Below are 26899 nucleotides of genomic sequence, written 5' to 3'. Positions count from 1 at the left end.
AACACTCTGCGGCCCGAGGACCCGTATGGGGTGCCCGTCGCAGTGCCTGAAGGGAGCGGGAGCGCAGTTCCGGGGTGTTCCCCGCCCTGTGTCCGGGCCCTTCCGCCTGAGCGCAGCGAGTGGGACACTGCGCCCCCAGCCCCCTGCTTTACCCCGGTGTCGTATAGGGTGACCCAGGACATGCAGGCAGGGCAAGGCCAGCCTGCCTACCCTAGGACCTGCCGGAAACGCTCCAAACCGCACGCTGTCACAAAGCAGGCAACACGTGGGTACCGACGGCCTGGGCGGGGGTCCCAGGGAGCCAGGGTCGCTGGGAGTACGGTCTACCGTCCCAGCCACCCGATTCCTTAGCCCAAGCCACCAGACCCATCCATCTTCGGCTAGTGAGGTGGACGCCCGGCTCCGTTTGACCACCTTCCTTCAGTATGTACCTGCGGCCCGAACCCGCGTCCTACCCACCACTGAGTGGCTTCAAGGGGCTCCCACTCTCACCCAGGGCCCACGCTCATAAGAAGTCCTCCAATATCATAGCCACTGCCAGAGCCGGAACCTCGGCTCTTGAGGCCCGATCAAACTCCCCCACCAGTCCTGGGGGCCTTGGGCGCCTGCAGTAGAGGAGCCCCATGAGGGTCCTCTTTACTCAGGTAGGACCCCAGGTCCCTCAGTCTTCCCCGTCTCTCTCTCCTTAGGTCTTTCCCACCTGGTTCGGAGCCCTGCAAAAGCATGTCCATCCTCTATGTTTCCCCTCACCCAGATGCCTTCCCCAGCCTCCGAGCCCTCATAGCTGCACGCTATGGGGAGGCTGGGGAGGGACCGAGCTGGGGAGGCTCCCACCCGCGTATCTGTCTCCAGCCGCCTCCAGCCAGCAGGACTCCCTTTCCCCCACCCCGTCTGCCTGCCCTGGAGAAGGGGTCCGGTGGGCTCTGGGTGTGGGGGGCCACGGCTGTGGCCCAGTTGTTGTGGCCAGCAGGCCTGGGGGGCCCTGGGGGCAGCCGGGCAGCCGCCCTCGTCCAACAGTGGGTCAGTTACGCTGACACGGAGCTAATACCAGCTGCCTGTGGGGCAACACTGCCCGCCTTGGGACTCCGCAACTCTGTCCAGGATCCCGAGGTGAGTAGAGAGAAGATGGGGAAGGGGAGATTTAGAAGAAGGAAGCGGTAACTGGAATGGGTAATGAAACAGGAAGATAGCGTGTCAGATGTGGAAAAAGATTGATCAAATCCCAGATTGCTACTTGGTAACTTCTCTGAACCTTAGTCTTTCTTTGTCTATGAAAACTTTAGTTTTCATGTTGGGAACATGTTGAAATTAAAAGAAGTGTGCAGAGCTCATAGTTATGTGCCAGGCACTTTATAAAGTGTCTGAATAAACGTATGATGAGTCTTAAACAGATGATAGACATTACGGTAAGTTGTAGGGTAAGACTGGGTGAAGGAGAGATGAGGAGAGGCATGTAGGACCAGGATAGATGATGATGCTGAGTGATGAGGAAAGTGAAATGAAATGAGGAGAAGTAAGGGAAAGGAGATATAACCACACCAGATTGTAACCAAGTCCTTCCAGAGTGGGGCTATATCTTCTGGTCCTATCACACATCATATATTGAACACATGGTAGATACTTAGTATTTTTTTATGAATGAATGAAATGAAGATGTGACTTAGACCCTGGCTGGATCCCTCATGTCCTGATTGCACTATCTAAAATAACCCCCCCCCCCCCACTCCTCGCTTCTGGCCCTGGCTGGTTTGGTTCAGTGGATTTAATGCTGGCCTGTGAACCGAAAGGTCATTGGTTTGCTTCCCAGTCAGGGTACATGCCTAGGTTGTGGGCCAGGTCCTGGGTTGGGGGTGTGTGAGAGGCAACTGATCGATGCATCTCTCACACATCAATGTCTCTCTCCCTCTCTTTCTCCCTCCCTTCCCCCCCCTCTAAAAACAAAATCTTTAAAAATAATAAAATTATAAAAAATAAAGGCCCCCTCTCTGATTCCCTGTCGCCCTTTTCCTGGTTTTTCTTCATAGTACTTTAGAAGGAAAAAAATAGAGTAATGTATTATATATTTATTTATTTATTTATTGTCTACCCCATTAGAATGTGAACTCCACCAGGTCAGGGGCCCCATCTGTTCAGTTACTCTCCTCATTCCTTAGAGAAGTACCTGGCATGTATTAGGCGATAAATAAATGTTGTTGGAGCAATTATTGAGTTACCTGATGTCATCTTTAACTTCTATACTTAATATATTTCATCTGACATATAGTAAGTGTTCAGTAGGAATTTACTAAGTGAATGAAAGAAGTAGCAGGGCTTCATTTTGTTATCACCATTTCAGAGAAAATGAAACTGGCCTCAGGGGTCATGATTTGTGGGAGTGGAAGGAGGCCAAGCCCTGTCTCATATCCCTTCCCCTTCCTGCTAGGCTACACTGGGGGCCCTGGGAAGGGCCCTGAGCCCCTTGGAAGAGTGGCTTCGGCTGCATACCTACCTGGCTGGGGAGGCTCCCACTCTGGCTGATCTGGCAGCTGTCACAGCCTTGCTGCTGCCTTTCCGATATGTGAGTCATTAGAACCTGGGGAAGAATGAGGGCAGCTCCCCTCAGACCTCACTGTAAGGTTACTAAGGATAATTGATTTCTTCCCTTCCCAGGTGCTGGACCCCTCTGCCCGCCAGATCTGGGGTAATGTCACTCGCTGGTTTATCACCTGTGTCCAGCAGCCAGAATTCCGGGCCGTGCTGGGCGAGGTGGTTCTGTACTCAGGGGCCAGGCCTCTCTCCCAACAGCCAGGTAAGGAAGGGTGAGGGCAGGAGAGGAGGGGTTCCTTGGGGTCCTCCATGCAGCTCACTTTCTTTTCTCTCTTAGAATGACAGAATCACTGGGACAGGGGCCTGAGGGAGGGTAAGATGGAAGGTTAACATGAGGAAGCCCTTGGGCAGCTGAAATAGCCCATCTGAGACACAACAGCACCTTTACAGAGGGCCCCCAGGGCGCTAAGTATGCATATCTGTGCCTCTCACCAGGCCCTGAGGCCACTGCACCTCTAAAGACACCTGCCCAACTCAAGAAAGAGGCAAAGAAACGGGAGAAGCTAGAGAAATTTCAGCAGAAACAGAAAATCCAACAGCAGCAACCACCTCCAGGGGAGGTGAGAGCTAAGGGTGGAGTTGGACAGGGTGTTGGTGCCATAGTAGTGGGGCTGATAATCTGGGCCTATATCTTTCCCTCCCAAGCAGAAGAAACCAAAACCAGAGAAGAGGGAGAAACGGGATCCTGGTGTCATTACCTATGACCTCCCAACCCCACCTGGGGGAAAGAAAGGTACTAGGAGGGGAAAGGGACCCCCACCCTTCTCAGCTGCTGCGCTTCTGTTTTTCCCCTTTCCTGTTTTATCCTTGCTCCTACCACTTTACTTGTTGAGGATTTGCAGAGGTCCAGGCCCTTCTCTGCTGGTCCCAGCCTTGGCACTGACCCCTGCATTCCTCTCCCCCAGATGTTAGTGGCACCATGCCCGACTCCTACAGCCCTCAGTACGTGGAGGCAGCCTGGTACCCTTGGTGGGAGCAACAGGGCTTCTTCAAGCCAGAGTATGGAGTGAGTGGGCACTGCTCCCCAGGCCTAAAGGGGGAGGGGGCTGGGAGAGGTGACATGACACCGTTACCATGTGCCCATCCTTCCTCCCCAATAGCGTTCCAGCGTGTCAGCACCAAATTCGCGGGGCACCTTCATGATGTGCATCCCACCCCCAAACGTGACAGGCTCCCTCCACCTGGGCCATGCCCTCACCAATGCCATCCAGGACTCCCTTACCCGATGGTGAGCTCCTGTCCTCCCAACTGGTTCCCTCTGCTTCCTTCTCTCCTCTGACTGGAGGCCCTCCAGGCTCTCTCCTTCCATATTGGCCCTCAGCTCTGCCCCCTGGAGGTGGTACACTTCTCTCCATCATTCCCCTCTGATCACTTAGCAACCTCCCCTGGTCAATAATCAACACCCCCACTTGCAGACTCCCCTCTCTCCCTTCTAGAAATAACTACTTTGAATTAAACAAGAAATATGTGAAATACTTTTGTAAGAAATTTAAAACTTCAAGGCTCCTTGCTATCCCCCTCCAGACCTACTCCGTCCCAAAACTTCGCCTTTGTTATCAGTTTGATATGGATCTTTCTAGATCTTTTCTGTCTATTTACTTACATGTACCTGGCCCCATAGATATTAATAGTTTTCCTTTTGGGTGAGGTTTTCCTTTTCTATCATGTTATTCTTCAACTTTCTTCTGACACTTACGTGTGTCTTAGAGATCTTTCCTTATCCTTATACATAGACTGACTTCATTCTCTTTCATTGCTCTGTAATATTCCATAGCGTGACTATACCATAACGGAGTCACTTTTTATTTTATTTTATTTTATTTTATTTTTTATTTTTATTTTAGAGGGGAAGGGAGGGAGAAAGAAGGAGAGAAGCATCAATGTATGAGAGATATATTGATTGGTTGCCTCTCACATGCCCCCAACTGGGGAACTTCACCTGCAATCCAGGCATGTGTCCTGGCTGGGAATCGAACCAGTGGCCTTTTGGTTCGCAGTCCAGTGCTCAATCCACTGAGCCACACCAGCCAGGGCTGGAGTCACTTTTTAAATTAATGGTTGTTCCTAGTTTTTGTCTGTTGAAAATCTTGCTGGAATGCACATGCCTGCACATACTTTCTCAGGCACAAGTGGAAGGACTTCTCTGGCGTAGCTACCAGGAAGTGAAACTGCTAGGTCAGAGCGGCATGCCTATAATAAGTACAAATAGAAGCTGCCAAGTTGCCCTACAAAACAGCTTTACCCATTTATACCTCCATGAATTCCCAGCGAGGGTATTCATTTCCCCACGCCCTTGCCAACTCTGGGCGTTATCTTCATTTTGCTAATCTGATGGGTGAAAAAATGGCGCCTCTGTAATTTCTGATTTATCAGTGAGCTCTGCCTCTTCCTATGTCTGGACCAGTCTGGTTTCCCCTTATGTGAACTGCCTGTACATACCTCTATTGTTTGCCTATCTTTCTATTGATTCTTTGTTGTTATTTTTTAATTTTTTAATCAATTTGTTGGATGATTCTTTATACGCATTCTGGGTGTGTTGTTTTGTTTGTTATATATTGTAAATGATTTCCCCTGCTCTAGCTCTTGATTCGCTCCCCCCATCAGCCCACCCCACTGTCAGTGTTTTAATTAGTTAACAGATACAAAGTCTAATATTCTAGATGACAAATTCCTAATAAAAGCATTTTAAGCCCTGGCTGGTGTGGCTCAGTGAATTAAGTGCCTGCCTGCAAAGCAAAGGGTCACTGGTTTGATTCCCAGTCAGGGCACATGCCTGGGTTGCGGGCCAGGTCCCCAGTTGGGGGTGCGTGAGAGGCAACCACACAATGATGTTTCTATCCCTCTCTTTCTCCTTCTCTTCCCCTCTCTCTGAAAGTAAATAAAAAATTTTTTAAAAGTATTTTAATACAACTTTTTATCTTCGGAAACCAGGGTTATTATATTTTAATTCTTTTCCCCCCAAAGGTTTTATTTATTTATTTATTTGTTTTGAAAGGGGATGGGAGAGAGAAAGAGAGGGAAAGAAACATCAATGTGTGGTTGCCTCTTGTGCGCCCCCAACAGGGGACCTGGGCCACAACCCATGCATGTATCCTGACTGGGAATTGAACCGGTAACCCTTTGGTTCACAGGCTGGCACTTATTCCACTGATACACACCAAGTAGGGCTATATTTTAAGTTGTGAGTTTTTCTAGTATCCTACTTACTAAATTAATTTGATCAAAAACTATTTCAGGACATCACTGTGCCAGCATTGCTCTGGGCACTGGAGGTATAATATCAGATTTAGCATTTTGCAAGGAATTAAGAACTGGAAAAAGTCTTATTAACTTAAATGGAACAGATTTATATCATTATTTTAAAGATTTTATTTATTTATTTTTAGAGAGATGGGAAGGGAGGCAGAAAGAGGGAGAGACATTAATGCGCGAGAGGTACATAGATGGGTTGCCTCTTGCAGGTCCCCAGCTGGGGACTTTGCCTGCCACCCAGACATGTGCCCTGATAGGAATCAAACCAGCAAGCTTTGGGTTCGCAGGCCAGCACTCAGTTCACTGAGCCACAGGAGCCGGGGCTATATTTAGAATCAAAAATAACATATAAAATACAGCCTTAAATATGTCCACTAATAAAACATTGCAAAAATGAAATAAAAATTAGTTGAAAGCTATGTTTTTTTTTTTCTTTCTCCAGCAGAAAATAGAGTGCATTTCTACAAATATTCATGACATTGGTTTATTTTTTGTTAATTTTATATGATCCCCAAGAGACGCTTCTAGTGGAAAAATATTTTTGTCTTTGTTATGCTTAACTTTTTTAATAGTAATATCTAACAACATCTTGAAGTTAAGAATATGTTCATATCCTTTATGGCATGTAAGCAACATTTCTATTGGTTATCTGCAAGAGCATGGAGTTGCTACAGTCTGTCCCCAAGGAGATCTGAACATATTGGGGATAAACAGACTCTAAAGAATGAATATAACACAGATTGATGAGTCATTTAAAACAATGTGTGAATAGAGGGTTATTGTGTTTCTGTCATGATTTCCTCTCCCCACTTTAATGCACATAGTACTACAGGAGAAGGAAGGTCCCCTTCACCTTAGGGCTTTGGAGGAAACTGCATATGCCTCTTATCCTCAGAGGGAATGAAGACCCATGATTTTACTCTCTAGTTCTGTTCCTGATTAATTCTCTAAAACAATACAAGCTTCCGGTTATTTTCTCCAAAATGGTTTATTACTTGCTTTTTAACTTCACTGATAGGTGTTAATGTTCTGAGGTTTTATGTTTTGCTGTAGTCATTTCACTGATGTTCTTAGACTTTATCTTGTGTGTCTGGCTAAAGACAGCCCTCCTATCTCAAAGTTATGAACATGCCCACCTCTTTTATTGTCTTCCTTTTTTTTTAATTTTTGGAAATTGTATTATTTTCTGAGGCTTTTCTCATAGTTTTTTGTTTTGTTTTTTTAGTTTTTTAATCTGATTAGAATTTATTTTTGTGAATATTGGGATACAGGGAAATTTTTTTCCAGCTAAGTAGCTAGTTGTCCCAAACAAATTTTTGAATTGTTCTTCCTTTCCATATTGGTATGAAGTATCACCCCTGACAAATACTAAATTGGCTTGGATCTGTGTTTCTGGTCACTGTTTTGTTCCCTTTAGTCTGTAACTTTGTTCCTATGTTGTAACTTAGTAGTTGAATAATCATAATTTTCTCATAGGTTTTGCTATCTATTTGGGCAGAAGCCTTCTCTTCTTCTTTTGCCAAATTGCTTTGACTATCTGTGCAGATCTCCTCCCCCAGATGGTCATTTTAGAATAAGGGTCCCTTTTTACTGCCATTTTCTTTCCTGAATCCACTGACTTCCTGCCCAGAAGCTCCTTCTTCCTTAGGTGCCAGGCGTTACCAGCACACTCACCTCAGTCTTTGGTGCTCCTCCTACAGGCATCGCATGCGTGGGGAGACCACCCTGTGGAACCCTGGCTGTGACCACGCAGGCATTGCCACCCAGGTAGTGGTGGAAAAGAAGCTCTGGCGAGAGCAGGGGCTGACCCGGCACCAGCTGGGCCGTGAGGCCTTTCTACGGGAGGTCTGGAAATGGAAGGAGGAGTGAGTGTGTAACAGCCCTGCCTCCCTGTGCCCTATCTACATAAGACCTCTGTCATCTGTGACCCTGGCTGCAGGGTCACACTCTCTCACAGAGGCTGAGGGTCACTGGTTTCAGGGCCCAGGTCAATTCACAAGATGAGTGATCCCCAAACTGCCCTGTCAGCCACCTGATTTCTCCCTGCAGCCTGGGCCTGAGTGCTGATCTGCCTGTCTGTCCACTTCCAGGAAAGGGGACCGGATTTACCACCAGCTGCGGAAGCTTGGAAGTTCCTTGGATTGGGATCGAGCCTGTTTTACCATGGACCCTGTGAGTAGGAGGGGTGGGTCCTGGGGCTCAGACGGAGAGGGGATGCTTCCTAGTGTGGGGCATCCATAGACGAGAGAGCACATGCTGTGCCCTCCCCCCGGTGTGAGGCCAGACATAGGAAATCACTGAGGTCTCAGCTATGAACGTCATTTCTCCCCCTATGTCATGACCCTTTATGCTCCCTGTCACCCACTCTGGGAGCCCACATTCCTCCATGTGGCTCATGACAGGGCTTCACCTTCCCATGGAGCCTGAACTCCCAGGATTCTCTGCACTGGCACTTGTTCTCAACTGAATGGCTTGCTTGCCATCTCCAGTATCACCAGGCTTATTGCCTGTCCTTGTGTTCCCATAGTCTCCTCAGGGAAAGTACTTCTCCCTTCCAGCCCTCAAAGGGGTCTGGGTGTTGGGCAGTGGGACGCTGGACAGGCCAGTCTCACTTGGCCCTGCTGCTTTGGAAAGTCTGCCTGGGCGTCTAGGCTCATCTCTGACTCCCCTATTCCACCCTAGAAACTGTCAGCAGCTGTGACAGAGGCCTTTGTCCGGCTCCATGAGGAAGGAGTCATCTATCGCAGTACCCGCCTTGTCAACTGGTCTTGCACCCTCAACTCTGCCATCTCTGATATAGAGGTATGCCCCTGCCCCAAGTTCTCTCCAGCTGCACCCCTGGCCCCAGGCCCTGGGCCACTTTTTCTAATACCCATTTCACAGGTGGATAAGAAGGAGTTGACGGGTCGCACCCTGCTCTCTGTGCCTGGTTATAAGGAAAAGGTGGAGTTTGGGGTCCTCATCTCCTTTGCTTACAAGGTCCAAGGCTCAGGTAAGAGCCAGAGCCACCAGGATCCTAGGCTAGGTGGGGTGGAAGGCAAGAAGGGGCCAGCTCTGAAATCACAAGGTGGCCTGTCTTTTCAGAGAGCAATGAGGAGGTCGTGGTGGCGACAACTCGGATCGAGACAATGCTGGGAGACGTGGCTGTAGCTGTGCACCCCAAAGATCCCAGATACCAGGTGTGGTGAGGGTGCTGCCCCCATTGGGGGAAGAATGCTGGCTGAAAAGGGGCCCCCAGCTGAGGAGAGGAAATTGAATTAGGAAAAGAAAAGTCATTTTGTGGCTCCTTTCTAGCCCTGAAGAGGGAATTTGGGTGTTGGGGACAGTCGGCCCTGGGTAGGAGGGAGTTGGGCCCAGCCCTTTGTGCCATTTTGAGGTCTTCCTCTGTTCCCAGCACCTGAAGGGAAAGAGCGTGATCCACCCATTCCTATCTCGGAGCCTCCCCATCCTCTTTGATGATTTTGTGGACATGGAGTTTGGCACAGGTGAGTAAGGGACTGTCCTGTGGGGAGAGGAAGGAGCCCATGAGGCACATCCCGCCATCCCTCTTCCCTCTTAAGGAAAAGAAAATAAGCTTCACCTGAAAAGGCAGAACTTGGGCTGGTTCTCAGGGGACTGTCTTAGGGAAGTGGGGAATAGGTGGCCTGGGAGCCACATTCTGCAGCAGAAGGGGGTGCACGTGGGAAGGGACTCTACTGAGTTCCTCATGGCCCTGGCACGCACCCCCATGTGCATCCTAGGTGCGGTGAAGATCACCCCTGCACATGACCAGAATGACTATGAGGTTGGACAGAGGCATGGGCTGGAGGCCATTAGCATCATGGACTCCCGAGGGGCCCTCATCAGCGTGCCCCCGCCTTTCTTGGTGAGACTGCCTGGGTGTGGGGGCCAGGTCTGGAGATACCTGAGTACCTAAGCACGGTCATAATGAGAGCTGTCTCCCACCCAGGGTCTGCCCAGGTTTGAGGCCAGGAAGGCAGTGCTGGCAGCACTGAAGGAGCAAGGACTATTCCGTGGCATTGAGGACAACCCCATGGTGGTACCACTTTGCAAGTGAGTGTGGGGGCCAGAGAAGGGTGTCACTCCTCAGGGTGCTCCCCACCCAACTTCCCCACCCATGTGTACTTGCAGCCGGTCCAAAGATGTGGTGGAGCCTCTGCTGCGGCCACAGTGGTATGTACGCTGTGGGGAGATGGCCCAGGCCGCTAGTGCTGCTGTGACTCGGGGCGACCTCCGCATCCTGCCTGAGGCCCATCAGCGGACATGGCATGCCTGGATGGACAACATCCGGTGAGTCAGGCTCGATATGGGGAAGATGACTGGGTGAGGGACGGAGCTGGGCACAGGCCAGAGAACCTCCTTCCCCCTGACCCCTCCTTTCCCACCATTGGCAGGGACTGGTGCATCTCCCGGCAGCTGTGGTGGGGCCATCGCATCCCAGCCTACTTTGTCACTGTCAGTGACCCAGCTGTACCCCCTGGGGAGGTGAGAACCAGGCCAGAGTGGAATACCACACATACGGGGGAGCTGTGGTTTGTTGGGTCCTTGGTGGGGGTGGGGCAAGGCAGAGTTGTGTACTCACTCCACCTGTGGCAGGACCCCGACGGGCGGTACTGGGTGAGTGGACGCAGTGAGGCCGAGGCCTTGGAGAAGGCAGCCAAGGAGTTTGGAGTGTCCCCTGACAAGATCAGTCTCCAGCAAGGCAAGGCAGGGGGTGGGAGGAATCTTGAGGGTGGGGGGCAAAGCTGGGTCTCTGATCCTCATCTCTGCCCCCTCTGACCTCTGACTTCCTTCAGATGAGGATGTATTGGACACCTGGTTCTCTTCTGGCCTCTTCCCCTTCTCTATCCTGGGCTGGCCCAACCAGGTACATCTCTGAGGCCAGCCCTGGTTGGGTGGGGGTCTTGGAGGTGGGTGCCTGGCTCCCCATAACACCCTGCTCTGCCCCTAGTCAGAAGATCTGAGTGTGTTCTACCCGGGGACACTGTTGGAGACGGGCCATGATATCCTCTTCTTCTGGGTGGCCAGGATGGTCATGCTAGGCCTGAAGCTCACTGGCAGGCTACCCTTCAGAGAGGTGCGAAGCCTGCTGAGACCCCTCCCACAGTCCCCACCCTCAGTCCCCCTCCTGTGCCACGGGTCAGGCTTAGCATGGTTGGGTCACAGGGCAGGACCCATGGATCTCTGTGGGTGGGTTTGTCAGGACTGAAAATGATTCTGTGCCTGGGCTTCCTAGAGGAGGGAGCGTCTCTTAAGTCCATGAAGGTTCTGAATGGGCTGGCAGGGACACTGAGAAACTTGAGGTTCAGAATGGGGCAGACCAGATGCAGGGCCCTGGGGGGGCAGTGGCATCTGGCAGGGAGGTGCAGCCTCATGGGCCCCTACCCTGCCTCAGGTGTACCTCCACGCCATCGTGCGAGATGCCCATGGCCGGAAGATGAGCAAGTCTCTGGGCAATGTCATTGACCCTCTGGACGTCATCTATGGAGTCTCCTTGCAGGTGGGGCTGGGCGCTGGGCCAGGCTAGGGAGGGCTTTGGAGCTGTGGCCGCAGCCTCCTAACTCCTTCCACCCACCCTCAGGGCCTCCATGACCAGTTACTGAACAGCAACCTTGATCCCAGTGAGGTGGAGAAGGCTAAAGAAGGGCAGGTATGATGGGTGGCCAGGGCTGGGGAGCAGGCAGAGGGAAGGCAGGGCTTGCTCAAAACTGCTTCAACTCCTCCCACAGAAGGCAGACTTCCCAGGGGGGATTCCTGAGTGTGGCACTGATGCTCTCCGGTTTGGGCTGTGCGCCTACACGTCCCAGGGTAGGACCCCCAAATCTCTCAGCCACATCCTTCCTCCTCCCCTGAGGCTACCCCTCTCCTCTACCCTGGGTGAGGGTTGGAATGGAGGGGCTGAGGACACATTTGACTATATCCAGGTCGTGACATTAACCTGGATGTGAACCGGATACTGGGATACCGCCACTTTTGCAACAAGCTCTGGAATGCCACCAAGTTTGCCCTTCGTGGCCTTGGCAAGGGTTTTGTGCCCTCAGCCACCTCTGAGGTGAGGACCTGGTAGGCATGAGGTGACCAGCAGACCCTGTCCCCACATGCCTCGATATAGTGGGGTGCGGGGAGGCAAAGGCTTACAGGGAAAGTCCATCAGGCCCCTGGCATGTACATTTGCCTGTGGTTCCTGCCTCTCTGGGGTTCTGGCTCCCTCCCCTGGGTACCTGTGTTCCCCACATACGGTGAGTCCTGGCTGATCTGCTCCTCCCCCGAAGCCTGGAGGCCATGAGAGCCTGGTGGACCGCTGGATCCGCAGTCGGCTGACTGATGCTGTGAGGCTTAGCAACCAAGGTTTCCAGGCCTATGACTTCCCAGCTGTCACCACTGCCCAGTACAGCTTCTGGCTCTATGAGCTCTGTGATGTCTACCTGGTGAGGAGGGGCTGCGTGGGGTGGGGGCAGCAGAGCCCTGGGCCTCCCTTTCCCAGTGGTTGGCCATGAGACCTGAGCCAACACATCCCTCTCCCAGTTATAAGTGCAGTGAAGGCTGGAGGCTAGACCTTTTCTAGCCCTGAGCCCTGTGCCTCCCCATCCCCTAGGAGTGCCTGAAACCTGTGCTGAGTGGGGTGGACCAGGTGGCCACCAAGTGCGCCCGCCAGACCCTCTACACCTGCCTGGACGTTGGCCTGAGACTGCTCTCACCATTCATGCCCTTTGTGACAGAGGAGCTGTTCCAGAGGCTGCCCCGGCGGACACCTCAGGCACCCCCTAGTCTCTGCGTTACCCCCTACCCAGAGCCTTCAGAGGTATGGGCTTTGCCCTGGACAGGGCTGCAGCTTGCCCCCTAGCCTTTCTTACCCCTTCCTCTGTCCTACAGTGCTCCTGGAAGGACCTCGAGGCGGAAGCTGCCATGGAGCTGGCCCTGAGCATCACTCGAGCCGTGCGCTCCCTCCGGGCCGACTACAACCTCATCCGGATCCGGCCTGACTGTGAGCCCCAGGGCCCCACATCTGCCCTGTCTCACTGTCCCTGAGCCCACTTTGTAAATGGCTGCTTCGTCTTCTTTCCTCCCCTGGCAGGTTTCCTGGAAGTGGCTGATGAGGCCACAGGCGCCCTGGCATCAGCAGTGTCGGGCTACGTGCAGGCACTGTCCAGCGCAGGTGTGGTGGCTGTCCTGGCGCTGGGGGCTCCTGCACCCCAGGGTTGTGCTGTGGCCCTGGCCTCTGACCGCTGCTCCGTCCACCTGCAGCTGCAGGGGCTGGTGGACCCTGCCCGGGAGCTGGGCAAGCTGCAGGCCAGGCGTAGTGAGGCGCAGCGGCAGGCCCAGCGTCTGCAGGAGCGCCGCGCTGCCGCGGGCTACCCAGTCAAGGTGCCCGTCAAAATCCAGGAGGCAGACAAAGCCAAGGTGTGTGGTGTGCGTGGGTGTTCCCTTCCCCGTTCCCCACATCTCAAACCCAGTCCTGTGACTGCACTCTTCCCAGCCCCAAGCAGTCCATGGGGCCTCTCGGAGCCCAGGCCCCTTGAGCAGGTAGGGAGCATATGGATGGGGGCACAGCAAGGTGAGGATGGAGGCAAACCTGTAACCAGGTACCCTGCCTCCCAGCCACATCCCTCATGGCCCACTCAACATAGCATCCCACATGCATGGAGCTGGGCTTGGAGCACACAGAGACGGGGAGCCCTCCAGGCAGGAGTACTGGGTAAACCACAGCAAGGGTGACAAAGTAGCTGTGGGGGCCCAGTGGGACTACTCACTGGGTTCTCCTAGTAGCCTTCTCTGGGTGGGCAGGATTGCTCTGGCCATTTTACAAATGAAGGCTAAATGCCTGTCTAGGAGCCTGTGTTCCTAACCTGTTGTGCCCCTCAGGTGGGGGCTGAGGCTGACGCTGGCCCACTGAGGGCAGGCACCTGGGCTCTGAGGTGCCTTTGTACTTGGAGAGTGACCACTCTGGGAAAAGGCAAGACCCAAAAGTCAGTGATGGTGGAGGAGAAGGGCAGTGCTGGTGAAGGACTGCTGAGAATTTAGGGGACTGGTCCAGCCAAGCATGCAGTGCCCTAACTACTCTGTCTGTGACCCTTACCTGTTTCCAACTCTGACCCCTCTGCCTTCGTGGGTATTTAGGGCTCTTCTCTTGGGCCTGCGTCATCACCACCCATCACCCCTTGTTCCACCCCCAGCTCCAACAGACAGAAGCAGAGCTTAGGAAGATGGATGAGGCCATCACCTTATTTCAGAAGATGCTGTGATACACCAACTCCCACCCTTATGACCCCCAGTGGTCCACCAGGGGAATGGCAGCAATAAATATTTTGCCACAAAACCTATCTCTTGTCTATATGTGGTAGGGCCAGGAAAGGTGTGCTGAGGGGCTGGGTTCCTGAATCTGCTGAAGCTGCAGGCTGGGCAACGTACCATGTCCTGGTAGGCAGAGGTGCATTGGCCTGGGTCTGGCCTTGGCACCGAGCCAGGCCTGAGTCACACTGCACTGCTGGCTCCCTTCCTCTTCTGGGCTGTTGGTCACCTCTGAGCTAGAGCTAAGGAAGACCTGCCCAGTACCTGCTGTTACTGTGTCTTTGGGGCCAGTGTGAATACAGGGGAGGAGGAGCTGCAGTCCTGCCCTACCCTGCTGGGTCTCCTTCCTCCTCCCTTAAGTCACATTTAGGTTCATTGCAACTCTGACCTAAGTACCCTGTGACACTAGACCTGGTAGCCCTGCCTGGAGGCCTAGCCACCCAGAAGGAGAAACTTCCTGTTCTGGGGTGAGAGGAAGTACTGGGGGAGGAACCTTGGACCCCTCCTGCAAGTGTAAGTCCCAGGTGACCTGATAAGGCCCTCAGGTTGTCTGGGCAAATGGGGAGAGGGCAGGAAGCCGGTCTGGAGCAGCTAAGGTGCTTGAGACAAAGCAGAAGGGGCCCAAGCAGGTGCCAACGGACATAGAACCAGGCCTGCCCTGGAATTGTTGCTCCTTCTCCCTTGAGAGTCTTCTGTCCCTCAGGTCTGCATCTCAGCTACGCTCCCCACCGACATGCCCCTATCCCACCTGGGCCACAGCGCTGCAGCTGCTGCCCGCCCCCCCCGCCCCATGCACATCTGCCTTCTTTCCCAACATCTGGAGCCTTCTGGATGCTCCTGGCTCCATCACCCACCAGAACATGACCACAGAGGCAGCACTCAACGTCTCCCTGCAGCTTTTCCTGGAACAGTTGACCCCAGGTTGGCCCCCACTTCATCTTGAGGACTTCCTGTTGGGTGTCCCTAGGTCCTGTCACATCCCAGCTGGACCCCTTGAGGGTCCTGGGACCGCCAGCCCTTGAGAGTCCTGCTTGCCAAAAGAAGGGACCCTCTTGCCCCCTCCCATCTGTATCCCTGCAGTAACAACAGCCAGAAACCCTGGTCCTGAAGTTAGGAGTCCCTCTCCCTTAGAAAGGTCCAGAATTGCCCCTCGGATGGCCAGCGCCCTCAATTCCTTCCATACTTGGGCTTGAGTGCTAGTTGCTGAGGAAATCTGGGCAATGGTCCAATGCAAGGGGCTTGCTTCCCTGGAAACCCTGTTCCCTACCACTCTCCCAGGGCCGCACCGTCCTCACCAATTACCTCTTGCACTCCTGCTTTGGACCTGGATCCCCTTCCCGGTAGTTCCAAGCAGCTTTAGGTGAGGTGTCTCATGCTAATGCAGCCTAGGACTTCCTGCCAACTTTCAGGAATGACCCTGACCTGCACTTCAATGCTGAGCAGCCAGCTGGCCCAGGGGCACACACTCCTGGTTGGGGCTCTGCAGGAGACCCTGGTAGCGGCCAGAGCTCTTGTCCACATCCTAGCCCATCCTGAGATGGAAAGAAATGTGGGGAGATGCCCCCTTCAGTGAAGCTCTGGCAACAGGGCAAGGCGGGGCGGGTAGAATCGTGGAGGAGCCTTGGGGTGTCTGACAGTAGTAGGGGAGGAAGGAGGTTTCTGGGTGGGGAATGAAGGAATGGCGAGTTAGGGTTGGAGGCTATGAGAACAGAAGAGTGCCCTTTTCTTCCCTCCTTTCTCTGGGACCAGATTTCTACAGTCACAGCAAGTGGGTGGAACTGGGGCAGCAGCAGCCACACCCTCACCTCCTCTGGCCAAGGCAAGAGCTGGTGAGCCTGGCACAAGGTACAGCCATGAGGCCATGCCCGCAGTGGTTAGGGAGGAACCCACAGAGCCACCTCTTTCCAGTCCATCCAGGTACCATGTCACATCCTGAGGTCACATTGGATGTGACATCACTTCAATCTCTGGAATGACCTGTGAGATTTCCCAGTTTAAGCAAAGGCCAGGTCAGTTAGGCGGCTTCCCTAAGGTCACACAGGGAAGGTCAGAGCCAGGACCAGGTCTGCAGACCTCGTTGAGTTCTCTGTCTTTCACGGGGCTTCCTCCCCACCACTGGCTCCTACAGGGCTTTCTCTACAGTCCCCTCAACCTCCAAACTGAACAATGACCTGCAAGCTCACTCCTGTCCATTACACGTGCACTTCCTGTTCACAGCTCACGGAGGACATGATCCCTATAGGACTGGCACCCACATTGCTGGATTTTCTAGCACAGTCCCAGTCTCAAATAGTCAGTCTCACCACCAGCCCCTGAACTCCAGGTTTTAGTTCAGAAAGCCTAGAAGTGTACCTATGAAAGCTCCCTATGGGCTTTCACCCTATTCCAGCCAAGAGGAAAAGCTGAAGAAGTTTGGGTAGACAGGGATAAGGGTCAGAGCAGCAGAATCTTAGGTTCTAGACCTCTGCCCTCTCTTCCCAGTGGGAAATCTTACCTGTTCGATTGTGAGGAGCTGAGCTGCCCAGGAATTTGCTGGGTTTTACACTCCTTACCTCTGGCTACTTTGGAACTCATCCCTCCAAGTTTCTAGGTACCAGACAGGAATCTAGCCCTCTGAAGGAAGGGAAGGTCATTTCCTTTCCCCTGACCCTGTCCCCAGGGATCTCAGTTCTCTAGGTCCCTGCCCCACTTCCTGTAAGGAGAGGATGTTGGGAACAGGGTATGTGGATGAAGGCCCACTGAGGTGGCCATGACTTGTTAGGGGAAGGACGGGGAGCAGCTTCTTACACAGCTAATAAGACTTCTCCATTGCCCAAGAGCAGCTTTTGGGGACTGACTGGAGGGCACAGGGGACCCATTGTGTGAGGTGTGACTGACCCCTCCAGACTAGTCCTCCACAAAAGGTCATCACTTCCTGCTGATCCTTTTGCGGAGCAGTGAGTCAGGCCAGGTCGGGAAGGGTCCCATTTTCTTAGGAGCAGTAAGTTTTTTACATCCACCCTCCAGATCACTTTCCCAACCTAGGAAAATATAGCCATGGGGACCGTTTTGACCAAAGTTGTTCCCAGCTACCACAGGGAGGCATCAACAAGACAGTGCAGCCCCAGGCTTCTCCCCACACCACATGCTCTACCTTCAGGCTGCAAAACTGGCCCTTCTGGCCTCCATCCAGGCCTTCAGCCTCCTGTGAAGATGCCTGGGACACAGGGCTTTCTCCAGGTGATTGGCTTCTGGAGATGGGCTATCTTGGTGCTCCTCGGGGAGCTGAGAAACCAGGGGCTGGGGACAAATGTGCAGACCCTTCACTGTGGCTCTCCCCAGGCTGCTGGACATCACCCCAGCCTCCAGTCTCAGTTTCGTCCTGGATACCATGGGCAGCATAAGTGAGGAGGTCAACGCTGCCAAAATCCAAGCTCACCACATTGCGGAGCTGCAGCGCGGCAGCCCCATGGAGCCCATCCTCTATGTCCTGGTGCCTTTCCATGATGCAGGTAACTGTGGTCTGGCCAGGATACTGGAGGGAAGGGAAGTCCAGGGCAAAGGGGTTAATGCCACTGGTGGGGGGTGGGCCTGTGCAAGCCTTTCCCAGGTACCTGTGTGTATACTGGAAACAATTGTCCACTTCTTCCACTGCCTCCGAAAAGGCAGCAGTTCACATACGAATTTCATCATGATCCATGCTTAGGCAGGTGGCCTCTGCTTTTTTAGGCTTCAGTGCTAGTAAGTCATTTTCAATTCTCTCTGCTTCTCATAGACAGAGGATGGGATGAAAATGGGGGTTTGGTGGGTCCAGGCCTCTGCGAAGTCTCTGAGACAGATACTTACATGGAATTCCTTCCCCTGATGAATTGGAAGTCAGACAGTCTGGCCTGGGTCAACCAGTCTTACTGTGTCCTTGGTTAGTCATAGAACTTCCTTTTGCGTCAATTTCATCATCCATAAAATGGGTCACTACAAGCTTTACACTGTCCATCTCCCAGGGTTGAAATGATCATCAGACAAAATGCCTGTAGGACTGAGAATTCCCTAAGGGCGGGGTTTGAGTCTGACTTGTCTGCATAAATCTCATACTAGCTGGCACATAATAGGCACTTATCACATATATGATGGAGGTATGAATAAATGAATAATGAAGAATTTAGCCACTTATGCGTCAAAGCACTATTTTAAGATTTATAAAACCAACTCCTTTAGTCCTCCCAATTACCCTCTGAGGTAAATACTATTATTTTTATGGCTTTATGGTAAGGAAACTGAGGCCCTACTTGTTTTTTATAATTATACACATTCCCAAAAAGGCCCTCTCAGGACTCCAGGAACTGCTGCAATTTTGTTAAGGAAATGAGGTCCACTTTCCCACCAGAAGTACCTAACCCTTGCCCTGCCTATACAAATATAAGGGGATATTGTTATTTCAATACTTGCCCAACCCAACAGTACAGCAGGCCTCTTGACTGGGTAAGAATGAGGAGATCCCTCTCCTCACTCATCTCAGCCTGCTTTCCTCCTCCCCAGGGTTTGGCCCTGTCTTTACAACCAGTGACCCTGATAGCTTCTGGCAACAACTCAATGAGACCCATGCCTTGCAGGGTGGAGATGAGCCTGAGATACGCCTGTCAGCCCTGGAGATTTGCTCTCCACCCTTCCCTTCTTCTATGCACCCCTTTCCAGGCTCCACCACCAAGGGGAACCAGAGCCCTCCTGGGACACCACCCTATCCCACCTTCAAAGCCTGGTACCACTAGCTTCACTCCAGGGTCCCAGGGCCATGTTGCCTTCTCTGCCCTTCCTTGCTTGACCCGCTCCCCTGCTGCTGCCATTTTCACACCAGTCCTTTCCCTTCCTGCCAGCAAGCCCTGCTGCACACATCTCCACTCTCAGACATCTTTGTCTTTACTGATACCTCCCTATGAATGCCTTTCTCACCAACCAGGTGGAATCCCTGACTCGGGAGCAACACCTACAGAGTGAGCATAGCCTGTAGGAGACCTAGTGTTAGCCACCCATGGATGCAGGAGATCCTATGACAACAATCTCGCTACAAGTGTCACACCATAGTATGGCAGTTGAACAAGCCTTGGCAGGGAGTGGGAGAACTGTGCAGTGGGTTTAACATTTCCTGATTCCTTTCACAATACTAAAGTGGGAGGCCCTACCCTTAATGATGCTGAATTTGTATTTGAACCTGCACCCAATAAACCATTTGAAGAACTGGAGATCTAGTTGCCAATAAACCACTCTGTGGAGTGGCATCGACTAACTGAAGGCCAGGGGGCTGAGTCATTGGAAGACTGCATAGCCAGAGGGTACACAGAGAGACCTTACCTCTCACTAATCATGAGCTCTGTAGAAAGCTGGAGCACAGGAGATACTCATTTATAATGGTAAATGGCACTTGGGCACCTCATACTAGCCTCTCTCTCTTCCAGGCACAGGTAATATTTGTGGTGGCTGAAGACCCATCAAGGGGTCAGAGCTGAACTCATCATGAGGTCTTGTTCCCTCTGTGTTTTGAGCCATATGACACGGTGGCCTTGGCTTCTGGAGGAGAGGTAATCTTCACCAAAGATTAGCACATTTGAGATGTAGCAGCTATTGCTGGGGATAGCATGGCTGACCTGGTAAGTGTAGGGGATAGAGGGACCAATGCTTTCAGCTCAGAACTAAGGGCATGGGTGACACTGCATTTCTCTTTCTCGTAGAAGATAATGGCTCCCATTGCCATGTTGCCAGAAGAGTGTCAGAGGGTGGGAAAGGACGTTTGTCTTCCTGTGAGATCCATGGCTACCCACCTTCCTCATTACTCTTTCCATGAATATCGCTCCTCTGCCCCCAATCTTGGGCTCCAATATTCTGTCCTCAGGGCTACCACAGGAAGTCCTGTCACTTTTTAAGGGGGAACAAGAAGTGACTGACTCATCCTTAACCCCTCACCTGCAACTTTGTCATTGACTATAACTTCATCCCTGGTCTTATGCCTCTCTCTTACTGGTATCCCTTCTCCGGATGTGACTTAGTTTCTTTCTGTCTCCACCTCTCTCCTATCTTTGTTCACACCTCATTCCACACCCTATCTTCTCCCCATATTTTTGTCCTGCCCATCCTTCAAGGTGACCCTCCCTCTGGAACCTCCAGTTGTGGTGCTTGGGAGGCCACTAGTGTTCAGTGTAGCTGGACTGCTCCAGAGGGTCACAGTGTGGATCCATGGGGAGGTCAGCAGCTTCTGGATCAGGAACCCTGCAGGTACTTCCACATGTGTGCCTCAAGACAGAGGGAAGAATTGAGACTGGAGAATGAGAGTTAATGTACTAAGGAAAATAAATTGTTTCATGTTACAATCTCTTGCTCCCCACTCCCACCCAGGGGTCTCCCAGGGCCATGAGGAAGGCCAGGGGTCTCTAGGTCACACCTGCTGCTTTGATGACCATGAATAAACACACAGACAAGGACTTGGGAGATCCAGGTCACAGCTGAGGGCAACCCCCAGGTGAGAGTGCAAGGTAAGGAGGGAGATATTCTTGGGAAGGGGAGGGGAGGGGAGGGGAGGGAAGGGGAGGGGAGGGGAGGGGAGGGAAGGGGAAGGGAAGGGAGGGGAAGGAAGGGGAAGGAAGGGAGGGGAGGAGAGGGCACGGGAGGGGAAGGGGAGGGGAGGGGAGTGGAAAGGAGGGGAGGAGAGGGGAGGGGAGACTGCAGAGCTCAGAGAGTAATATCAGTCACATTCATCTGGGGAAGGTCTCTGACTGCCTTCACCTCCCTCAGCTCAGACCTCCCTGGACTGTGGGATCCCGACAGAATTGTAGGCACATCTATTCCCCACCCCCGCCCCGATTTGTTCATTAATTTTATATTTATAAAATTCTCTATATACTTAACTTTGTATTGAATTATAATTAACCTGTTTTACATAAATGTGCACTAAGCTTAAGAGCACACATGAATGGCTTTCATATGATACACCCATGTAACTAACCATCATTCAGTTCAAGATTTAGATTTCCAGCCTCCCAAAACTCCCTCCTGGCCCTTCCCATCAATACTCCCCAGAAGTAAGCCTTTTTCCCCATCCCTATTCCCCAAAGGTAACCTCTATTCTGAAAGCCATTCATTCCATTCCTTTCTTTTTGAATCTCACGCTGACCACTGTCCTCCCCACCCCTCCCCTGCCCCAGGTCTCCAGACCCAGCTGCTGGTAGAAGTGACAGGGTTGGACTCCAGAGGCCGCCCTGGTCATCCTCTGCCTCACTTCTCCCATGTTGTCCTTCGATGGGTCCGGGAGTGCCCAGCTGGGCCGAGAGACTTTGGAGGCCAGGGAAGCCCATGAGCGAGGTCTCCTTGCAGCCTCACTACCGCCCACGCTTCTGCCCACCCTCAGGTCCTTTTCTCTGGAGCTGATTGGCCAGGACGGAGGAGGGCGGGGCCTGAATCGGGGTGCCCCCGAGCTGGGCACTGTGGTCAGGATCTTTCTGGAGGTGAGACTCTTAGGGAAGGTGTGGCTGAGGTTAGCGAGAGCTGTGGCGGCTCCTCCCCTAATCCGCCCTTCTCCGTAGTTCAGGGGCTCTCCTGGTTTTCTGGCCTCAGGCAGCAAGGCTCCCCTCCCCAGCCTTCGCATCGCCAGCTTCTCCGGTCTCCAGGATCTCGGTCTTGGGGCACTGTCAACTACAGTTCGCTCTCACCTCTAGCCTCTCCACGTGAAGTAACAGAGCCTTCCTGCTTCTTTCTGTCCCCACATTTTCGTTTTCACAGGCTTGGGATCTGGTACTGGCTTTTAAGCACCGCCTCTGGCCCCTTCCGATTGGCCCTCAGATTTTCCCCTCCCCTCCCCTCAGCCTGGGCTTCAGACCACTGTCTCTATCCGCTCCACGGTGTTCCCCTGAAACAGAATGAGTCCGCCTGGTGGCGCCTGGGCTGAAGGTCCCAGAATCAGTCGCTCCGGACACCGTGCCCATGCCTTCCTCCGCCTTCTGGTGGTGATCCAGGCCCCGCAGGTAAGCACCCCCTCCTTTTCATTGCAGGGTAAACAGGACACGGGGAAGATTAATTTGGGTGCAGACACCCAGACGCTTTCTCCCTTCTCTCTCCAGGACCAGCTCTCTGCCCCTGCCCACTCGCGTCCTCACCACGGTCAACCTTATCCTTTGTCTCTCCCCTTTGGTGGCTCAGGGCAGGGCTGGTGGAGGACTGGCAGGCAACCCCTGCTGAGGCATAGTGGGAAGGGTGCTGCTCCTCCTAGGCCTGGTCTGCTGGTGACAACAGCCCCTAGAAGGATGGGTCTCTGGCGCTATTTTCAGTCTTACCCCATTGGTGAGAAGATAACATGGGCCTCGGGACCCTACCTCACCCAGATGGGCTGGAGGTTTTCCTTCTCACAATGCACTTCGCCTAACCCTAGGGAACCAAACCAAAGACTCATTGTTTTAGCAAATTGCTTTCTATTTCCCTGTAGCATCTTTATTCCACTACTTGTTCTTGCTCTCCCAAGCTCAGGTAGAGGGGAAGATATATGGGCAGGAGACAAAGGTAGGGAGTGAGGTAAAAGGGTACCAGAAAGTATTATTTATAGAATAGTTTTTATTTGAAATTCTGGCAAAGCTTTTATTCTATTTTTGTATTTAAAATTGAAGGACAGTTTCAATAAACATGTCTTCTCCCCAGAGGGATTTCAAAGAAAGGTCATTTATGCACATCATATAGGAGAGTGATGGCATAAGACACCAAGAAGATGAAATGGAAATTTTCAGGAGCAGAGAAGAAGCTTTACATCAAGATGTTTAGACTTCAGTTGACACACCCCCCTGGAGCTATTTAGCTGTTGAGTCAAGGGGCAGAAAAAGAAGGTTCTGACTCATCCTCTTCTGTTACCAACTGAGAGGAATGAGGGGAGGTTGTAGACACTGGAAGCCCCCCCCCCCCCCTTGGGGAAGCCTAGCTGAGCCATCTTCCCTTTTGACTGAATGACTCCTTTCTGCTGCATTGACAACTCCTGGAGAAGAGAAGGCAAACAGTTTGGATGTCTGTGCTCTACCCTCCCTCTACTCCCCTCCAGTTTACCTGTTGCTGCCATAAGTTCTGCTTCCTTGACCTTCCCTTCTAGGCTTGGGTGGCACAGGAACTAGCCTGTTCAAGGGACTCGGGAAGAACAGGGGAATATTTGATGTTCTCATTTAAACCAGTGTTAACCTCAAGTCTCCTCTCTAGCCCAATCTCCCAGTAGTTTAAATTAAAAACAATAAAATCACCTTCCCCTGAATCAGATTCTGCAACCAGATGTTCACCTTTTGAATCTGGGCTAACTGGGGACCACCAGGCTCTGAGTCTAAATCTGTTAGAAAATTCTAAAGGAGGACTTGGAGGCTGACAGTGTGAAAACCTGAGGTCCATCTACCACTCTTCTCCATCACTACTGGCCATTCCTCTTTTCCATCTGGATCCCTTCATCCCAATACCCCTCTAAGGCAGGTGAAAAACCCAACACTCTCCACTCCATCTCTTTAACAGTCCAGTTCCTCCATCCCCTCAAGTAGCACATTACCATCTTTCCGTATCTATCATCCCTGTCCATCCCTGACCCATTGGAGTAACCCAGACCATGTCCCCATGTCTTGAGCATCCAAACACTTGCCTCTGAATGGAATGCAGACCAGTCTCCTCCAGTCCCAACAATGAAAGGCAACCTAACACTTAGTGGCACCCTGTCCTTACAAAGCTGCTTCTAAATCATGATCCCTGTCCATTAACTCTCTCCTTTCCAGGGTGGTGTCAGGCCATGTCTACATGTCCCTGCTCCCCACCTCACACACTTCAGAGTAACCCCATACCTCACCGAGGGCCCCCACGTGTAGATGCTGTTGCTGTGCCTACCTCAGCCAGCCCTCAAACCAGGCCAGGCCATACTTCAGCAGCATCAACGCACCTGGCACAAGGCATCCTGTTCCCTCTCCAGAGCCTGCATCCTCTGCAGCTGGAAAATATAAGAAGCTGAGGCTGCCTCACTCTACATTGGGATTCTGGGCCATGGCCTTCTCGAAAACCCTGCTTGGGTCAACTGTCTGGTCACTGAATGTGAGCCCAGACTGGCCAATAAGGACCTAGAGGTCAAGGAAAAGTAGTGGGGAAGACTTACGAGTCCTCAAAATTGTGTGGAAACATAGCAGGCAGATCTAGGGAAAGGGGAATGATTCCCCTGGGTCTTCTTGTTAGACTAATACCCAGAGGAAGAAGCTCGAGGTCCCTGGGTCTTGGTGTCTTGTCCCCAGTGGTAGCAGCAGAACTGTGTTAGGGGGCCTGCACCAGGAGCCACCCCCAGGACCCGGGCTTCCCATGGCTCTGAGGTGGGAAGGGTGGAGCCACACCCACTGCCCCGCAAGGCTGGCTCCTCCCCCCTCCACACCTCATTAAGTTGCATTGGTCTATCCAGTCTTTAAGCCTCTCAGAGGCCTTCCTGCTGTGTCTGAGGTCTGAGGTCTGAGCCTGGGGTGTTCCCATCTCCTTGGTTTCCTCTGCCTTCCCTCTTACCTGTTTTTGCAGGGTCTGTTGAAGTTAGTTTCTTATGAAGTCCCCCTGGGTAGAATCCCCCTCTTTCTTCCTTTAGAAATGTCACTTCACTGTATTTTTTAAATTTTACTTATTAATAATATTTATTTTTTTAAATTTGTTTTTAGAGAGGGGGAAGGGAAGGAGAGAGGGTGAGAAACATCAATGTGTGGTTGCCTCTCGTGTGCCCCCAATTGGGGACCTGGCCTGAAACCCAGGCATGTGTCCCGACGGGGACTTGAACCGGCAACACTTTGGTTTGTAGGCCGGCACTCAATCCACTGAACCACACCAGTCAGACCCAATATTTATGGATTTTAGAGAGAGACAAATAGAAACACTGATTTTTGTTCTACTTATTTATGCATTCATTGGTTGATTCTTTTTTTAAAATATTTTTTAAATTTATTTTTAGAGGGAGGGGAAGGGAGAGAGAAAGAGGAGAGAAACATAGATATGTGAGACATATATCAATCTATTGCCCCTCGCACACCCCCAATTGGGGACCTGGCCTGCAACCCAGGCATGTGCCCTGACCAGGAATTGAACCTGTGACCTTTCGGTTTGCAGGCTGGTGCTCAATCTGCTGAGCCACACAGACAGGGCCGTTGGTTGATTCCTTTTTTTAAGTATATTTTATTGATTATGCTATTACAATTGTCCCAATTTTTTCCCCCTTTGTTACCCTCCACCTGGTACCTCCCTTACCTCCAGCAATCCCCCCTATCCCTTAGTTCATGTCCATGGATCATGCATGTAAGTTCTTTGGCATCTCTATTTCCTTTACTATTCTTAACATCCCCCTATTTTGTACCTACCAGTTATGTTTCTTTATCCCTCCACTTTTTCCCCTCAATCGCCCCCTTCCCTGCTGATAACCTTCCATATGATCTCCATATCTATGGTTCTGGTCCTCTTCTAGTTGTTTGATTAGTTTTTTTTTGTTTTTTTATTGATTATTCTGTTACAGTTGTCCCAATTTTTTCCCCTTCGCTCCCCTCTGCCCAGTATCCTCATTTCCTCCAGCAGTTCCACCCCCCGTAGTTCACATCCATGGGTCGTGCCTCTGTGTTCTTTGGCTTCACCCTTTCCTATACTTTTCTTAACATCCCTCTGTCTATTTTCTACCTACCAATTATGCTTCTTAATCCCTGCACCTTTCCCCATTTCTCCTCCTTCCCCTTCCCAGCTGATAACCCTCCAAATGGTCCCCATACCATTCTGTTCCTATTCTGGTTGTTTGCTTAGTTTGTTTGTTTTTGGTTTTTTTTTTAGATTCTGTTGTTGATAGTTGGGAGTTTGTTGTCATTTTACTGTTAATAATTTTGATCTTCTTCTTTTTCTTAAATAAGTCCCTTTAACATTTCATTTAATAAGGGCTTGATGATGATGAACTCCTTTAGCTTTACCTTGTCTGGGAAGCATTTTATCTGCCTTTCCACTCTAAATGATAGCTTTGCTGGATAGAAGTAGTCTTGGCTGCAGATCCTTGCTTTTCATCACTTTGAATACTTCTTGCCAGTTTCTTCAATCTTGCAGTTTCTTTTGAGAAATCAGCTGATAGTCTTATGGGAACTACTTTGTAGGTAACTCTCTTTTCTCTTTCTGCTTTTAAGATTCTCTATTTATCTTTAGTCTTTGGCATTTTGATGATGATGTGTCTTGGTGTGGTCCTCTTTGGGTCTAGCTTTTTTGGGACTCTCTATGCTTCCTGGACTTGTATGTCTATTTCCTTCACCAAATTTGGGAAGTTTTCCCTCATTTTTTCACATAAATTTTCAATTTCTTGCTCTTCCTCCTCTTCTGGCATCCCTGTGGTTTGGATGTTGGTACATTTAAAGTTGTCCCAGAGGTTCCTAAGCCTCTCCTCATTTTTTAAAAAATTATTGTTTGTTCGTTCTGTACCAGTTGACTGTTTATTTCTCCCTTATGTTCCAAATCGTTCATTTGAACTCTGGCTTCCTTTCCTTCACCATTGGTTTCATGTGGATTTTTCTTCATTTCATTTAGTATAGCCTTCATTTCTTCCCTTACGCATTTTCTGTACTAAATCATTTCTCTGAGCATCGTTATCACCAGTGTTTTGAACTCTGTTAGGTTGGCTATCTCCTCACTTAGTTCTCCCTCGGGAGCCTTAATCTGCTCCCTCCTTTGGGCCATGCTTCGCTGTCTCCTCAACTGTGTTTGCCTCTGTGTATTACTAGCTGGTTTGGCTCAGTGGATTGAGCGTCGGCCTGCGAGC

The 26899-nt window shown here is 51.5% G+C and overlaps 3 protein-coding genes across 7 annotated transcripts; 2 read left to right on the top strand and 1 right to left on the bottom strand.

Annotated features, from left to right (window-relative positions):
- The first annotated feature begins 64 nt into the window (after positions 1-64).
- On the top strand, positions 65-14159 carry VARS1 (valyl-tRNA synthetase 1). Of its 5 annotated transcripts, none has more exons than XM_090282117.1 (30): positions 65-265; positions 690-1110; positions 2423-2557; positions 2650-2788; positions 3019-3146; positions 3232-3319; positions 3492-3592; positions 3687-3814; positions 7539-7703; positions 7929-8010; positions 8521-8640; positions 8722-8830; positions 8923-9017; positions 9233-9323; positions 9579-9703; positions 9788-9891; positions 9970-10128; positions 10233-10323; positions 10435-10540; positions 10635-10705; positions 10790-10915; positions 11234-11338; positions 11420-11488; positions 11568-11646; positions 11763-11890; positions 12111-12266; positions 12434-12640; positions 12712-12823; positions 12914-13239; positions 14013-14159. In XM_090282117.1, the coding sequence occupies exons 2-30, from the start codon at positions 724-726 to the stop codon at positions 14079-14081; spliced, it is 3801 nt and encodes a 1266-aa protein (XP_090138243.1). In that variant the 5' UTR covers positions 65-265; positions 690-723; the 3' UTR covers positions 14082-14159. The 5 variants fall into 5 exon arrangements, with proteins under 5 accessions (XP_090138243.1, XP_090138247.1, XP_090138245.1 ...); XM_090282121.1 differs by having other exon boundaries at positions 65-423; positions 3022-3146; positions 3235-3319; XM_090282119.1 differs by having other exon boundaries at positions 65-423; positions 3022-3146.
- Positions 14160-14854: 695 nt separating this feature from the next.
- Positions 14855-23038, top strand: VWA7 (von Willebrand factor A domain containing 7). The gene is given in 26 exon segments (XM_090280781.1): positions 14855-14893; positions 14895-15086; positions 15406-15570; positions 15572-15652; positions 15834-15972; positions 16609-16623; positions 16626-16649; positions 16652-16717; positions 17152-17214; positions 17217-17346; positions 17449-17618; positions 18643-18759; positions 18982-19029; positions 19032-19084; positions 19554-19748; positions 20238-20370; positions 20491-20553; positions 20556-20627; positions 21297-21402; positions 21404-21596; positions 21675-21805; positions 21898-22028; positions 22031-22066; positions 22069-22112; positions 22209-22234; positions 22236-23038. Coding segments are annotated over 26 exon segments (2565 nt in total). The 5' UTR covers positions 14855-14860; the 3' UTR covers positions 22375-23038.
- Positions 22970-24446, bottom strand: SAPCD1 (suppressor APC domain containing 1). The gene is given in 6 exon segments (XM_090280780.1): positions 22970-23107; positions 23176-23283; positions 23364-23459; positions 23943-24035; positions 24038-24085; positions 24333-24446. Coding segments are annotated over 6 exon segments (597 nt in total).
- Between the last annotated feature and the right edge of the window lie 2453 nt (positions 24447-26899).

This window comes from Furipterus horrens, unplaced genomic scaffold (assembly GCF_987537825.1).
Source record: "Furipterus horrens unplaced genomic scaffold, mFurHor1.1.pri manual_scaffold_6, whole genome shotgun sequence".
In the NCBI taxonomy this organism is placed as follows: Eukaryota; Metazoa; Chordata; class Mammalia; order Chiroptera; family Furipteridae; genus Furipterus; species Furipterus horrens.
This window is presented reverse-complemented; position numbering and strand designations above follow the sequence as displayed.

What these genes read in the sequence shown, in the direction of transcription:
- VARS1 (XM_090282117.1), top strand. Translation starts at nt 724, where the DNA reads ATGTCCATCCTCTATGTTTCCCCTCACCCAGATGCCTTCCCCAGCCTC. An exon ending in TTACAAGGTCCAAGGCTCAG is followed by an intron (nt 8,831 to 8,922) that starts GTAAGAGCCAGA and finishes CTGTCTTTTCAG; the next exon opens with AGAGCAATGAGGAGGTCGTG. An exon ending in GCAGGCTACCCTTCAGAGAG is followed by an intron (nt 10,916 to 11,233) that starts GTGCGAAGCCTG and finishes ACCCTGCCTCAG; the next exon opens with GTGTACCTCCACGCCATCGT.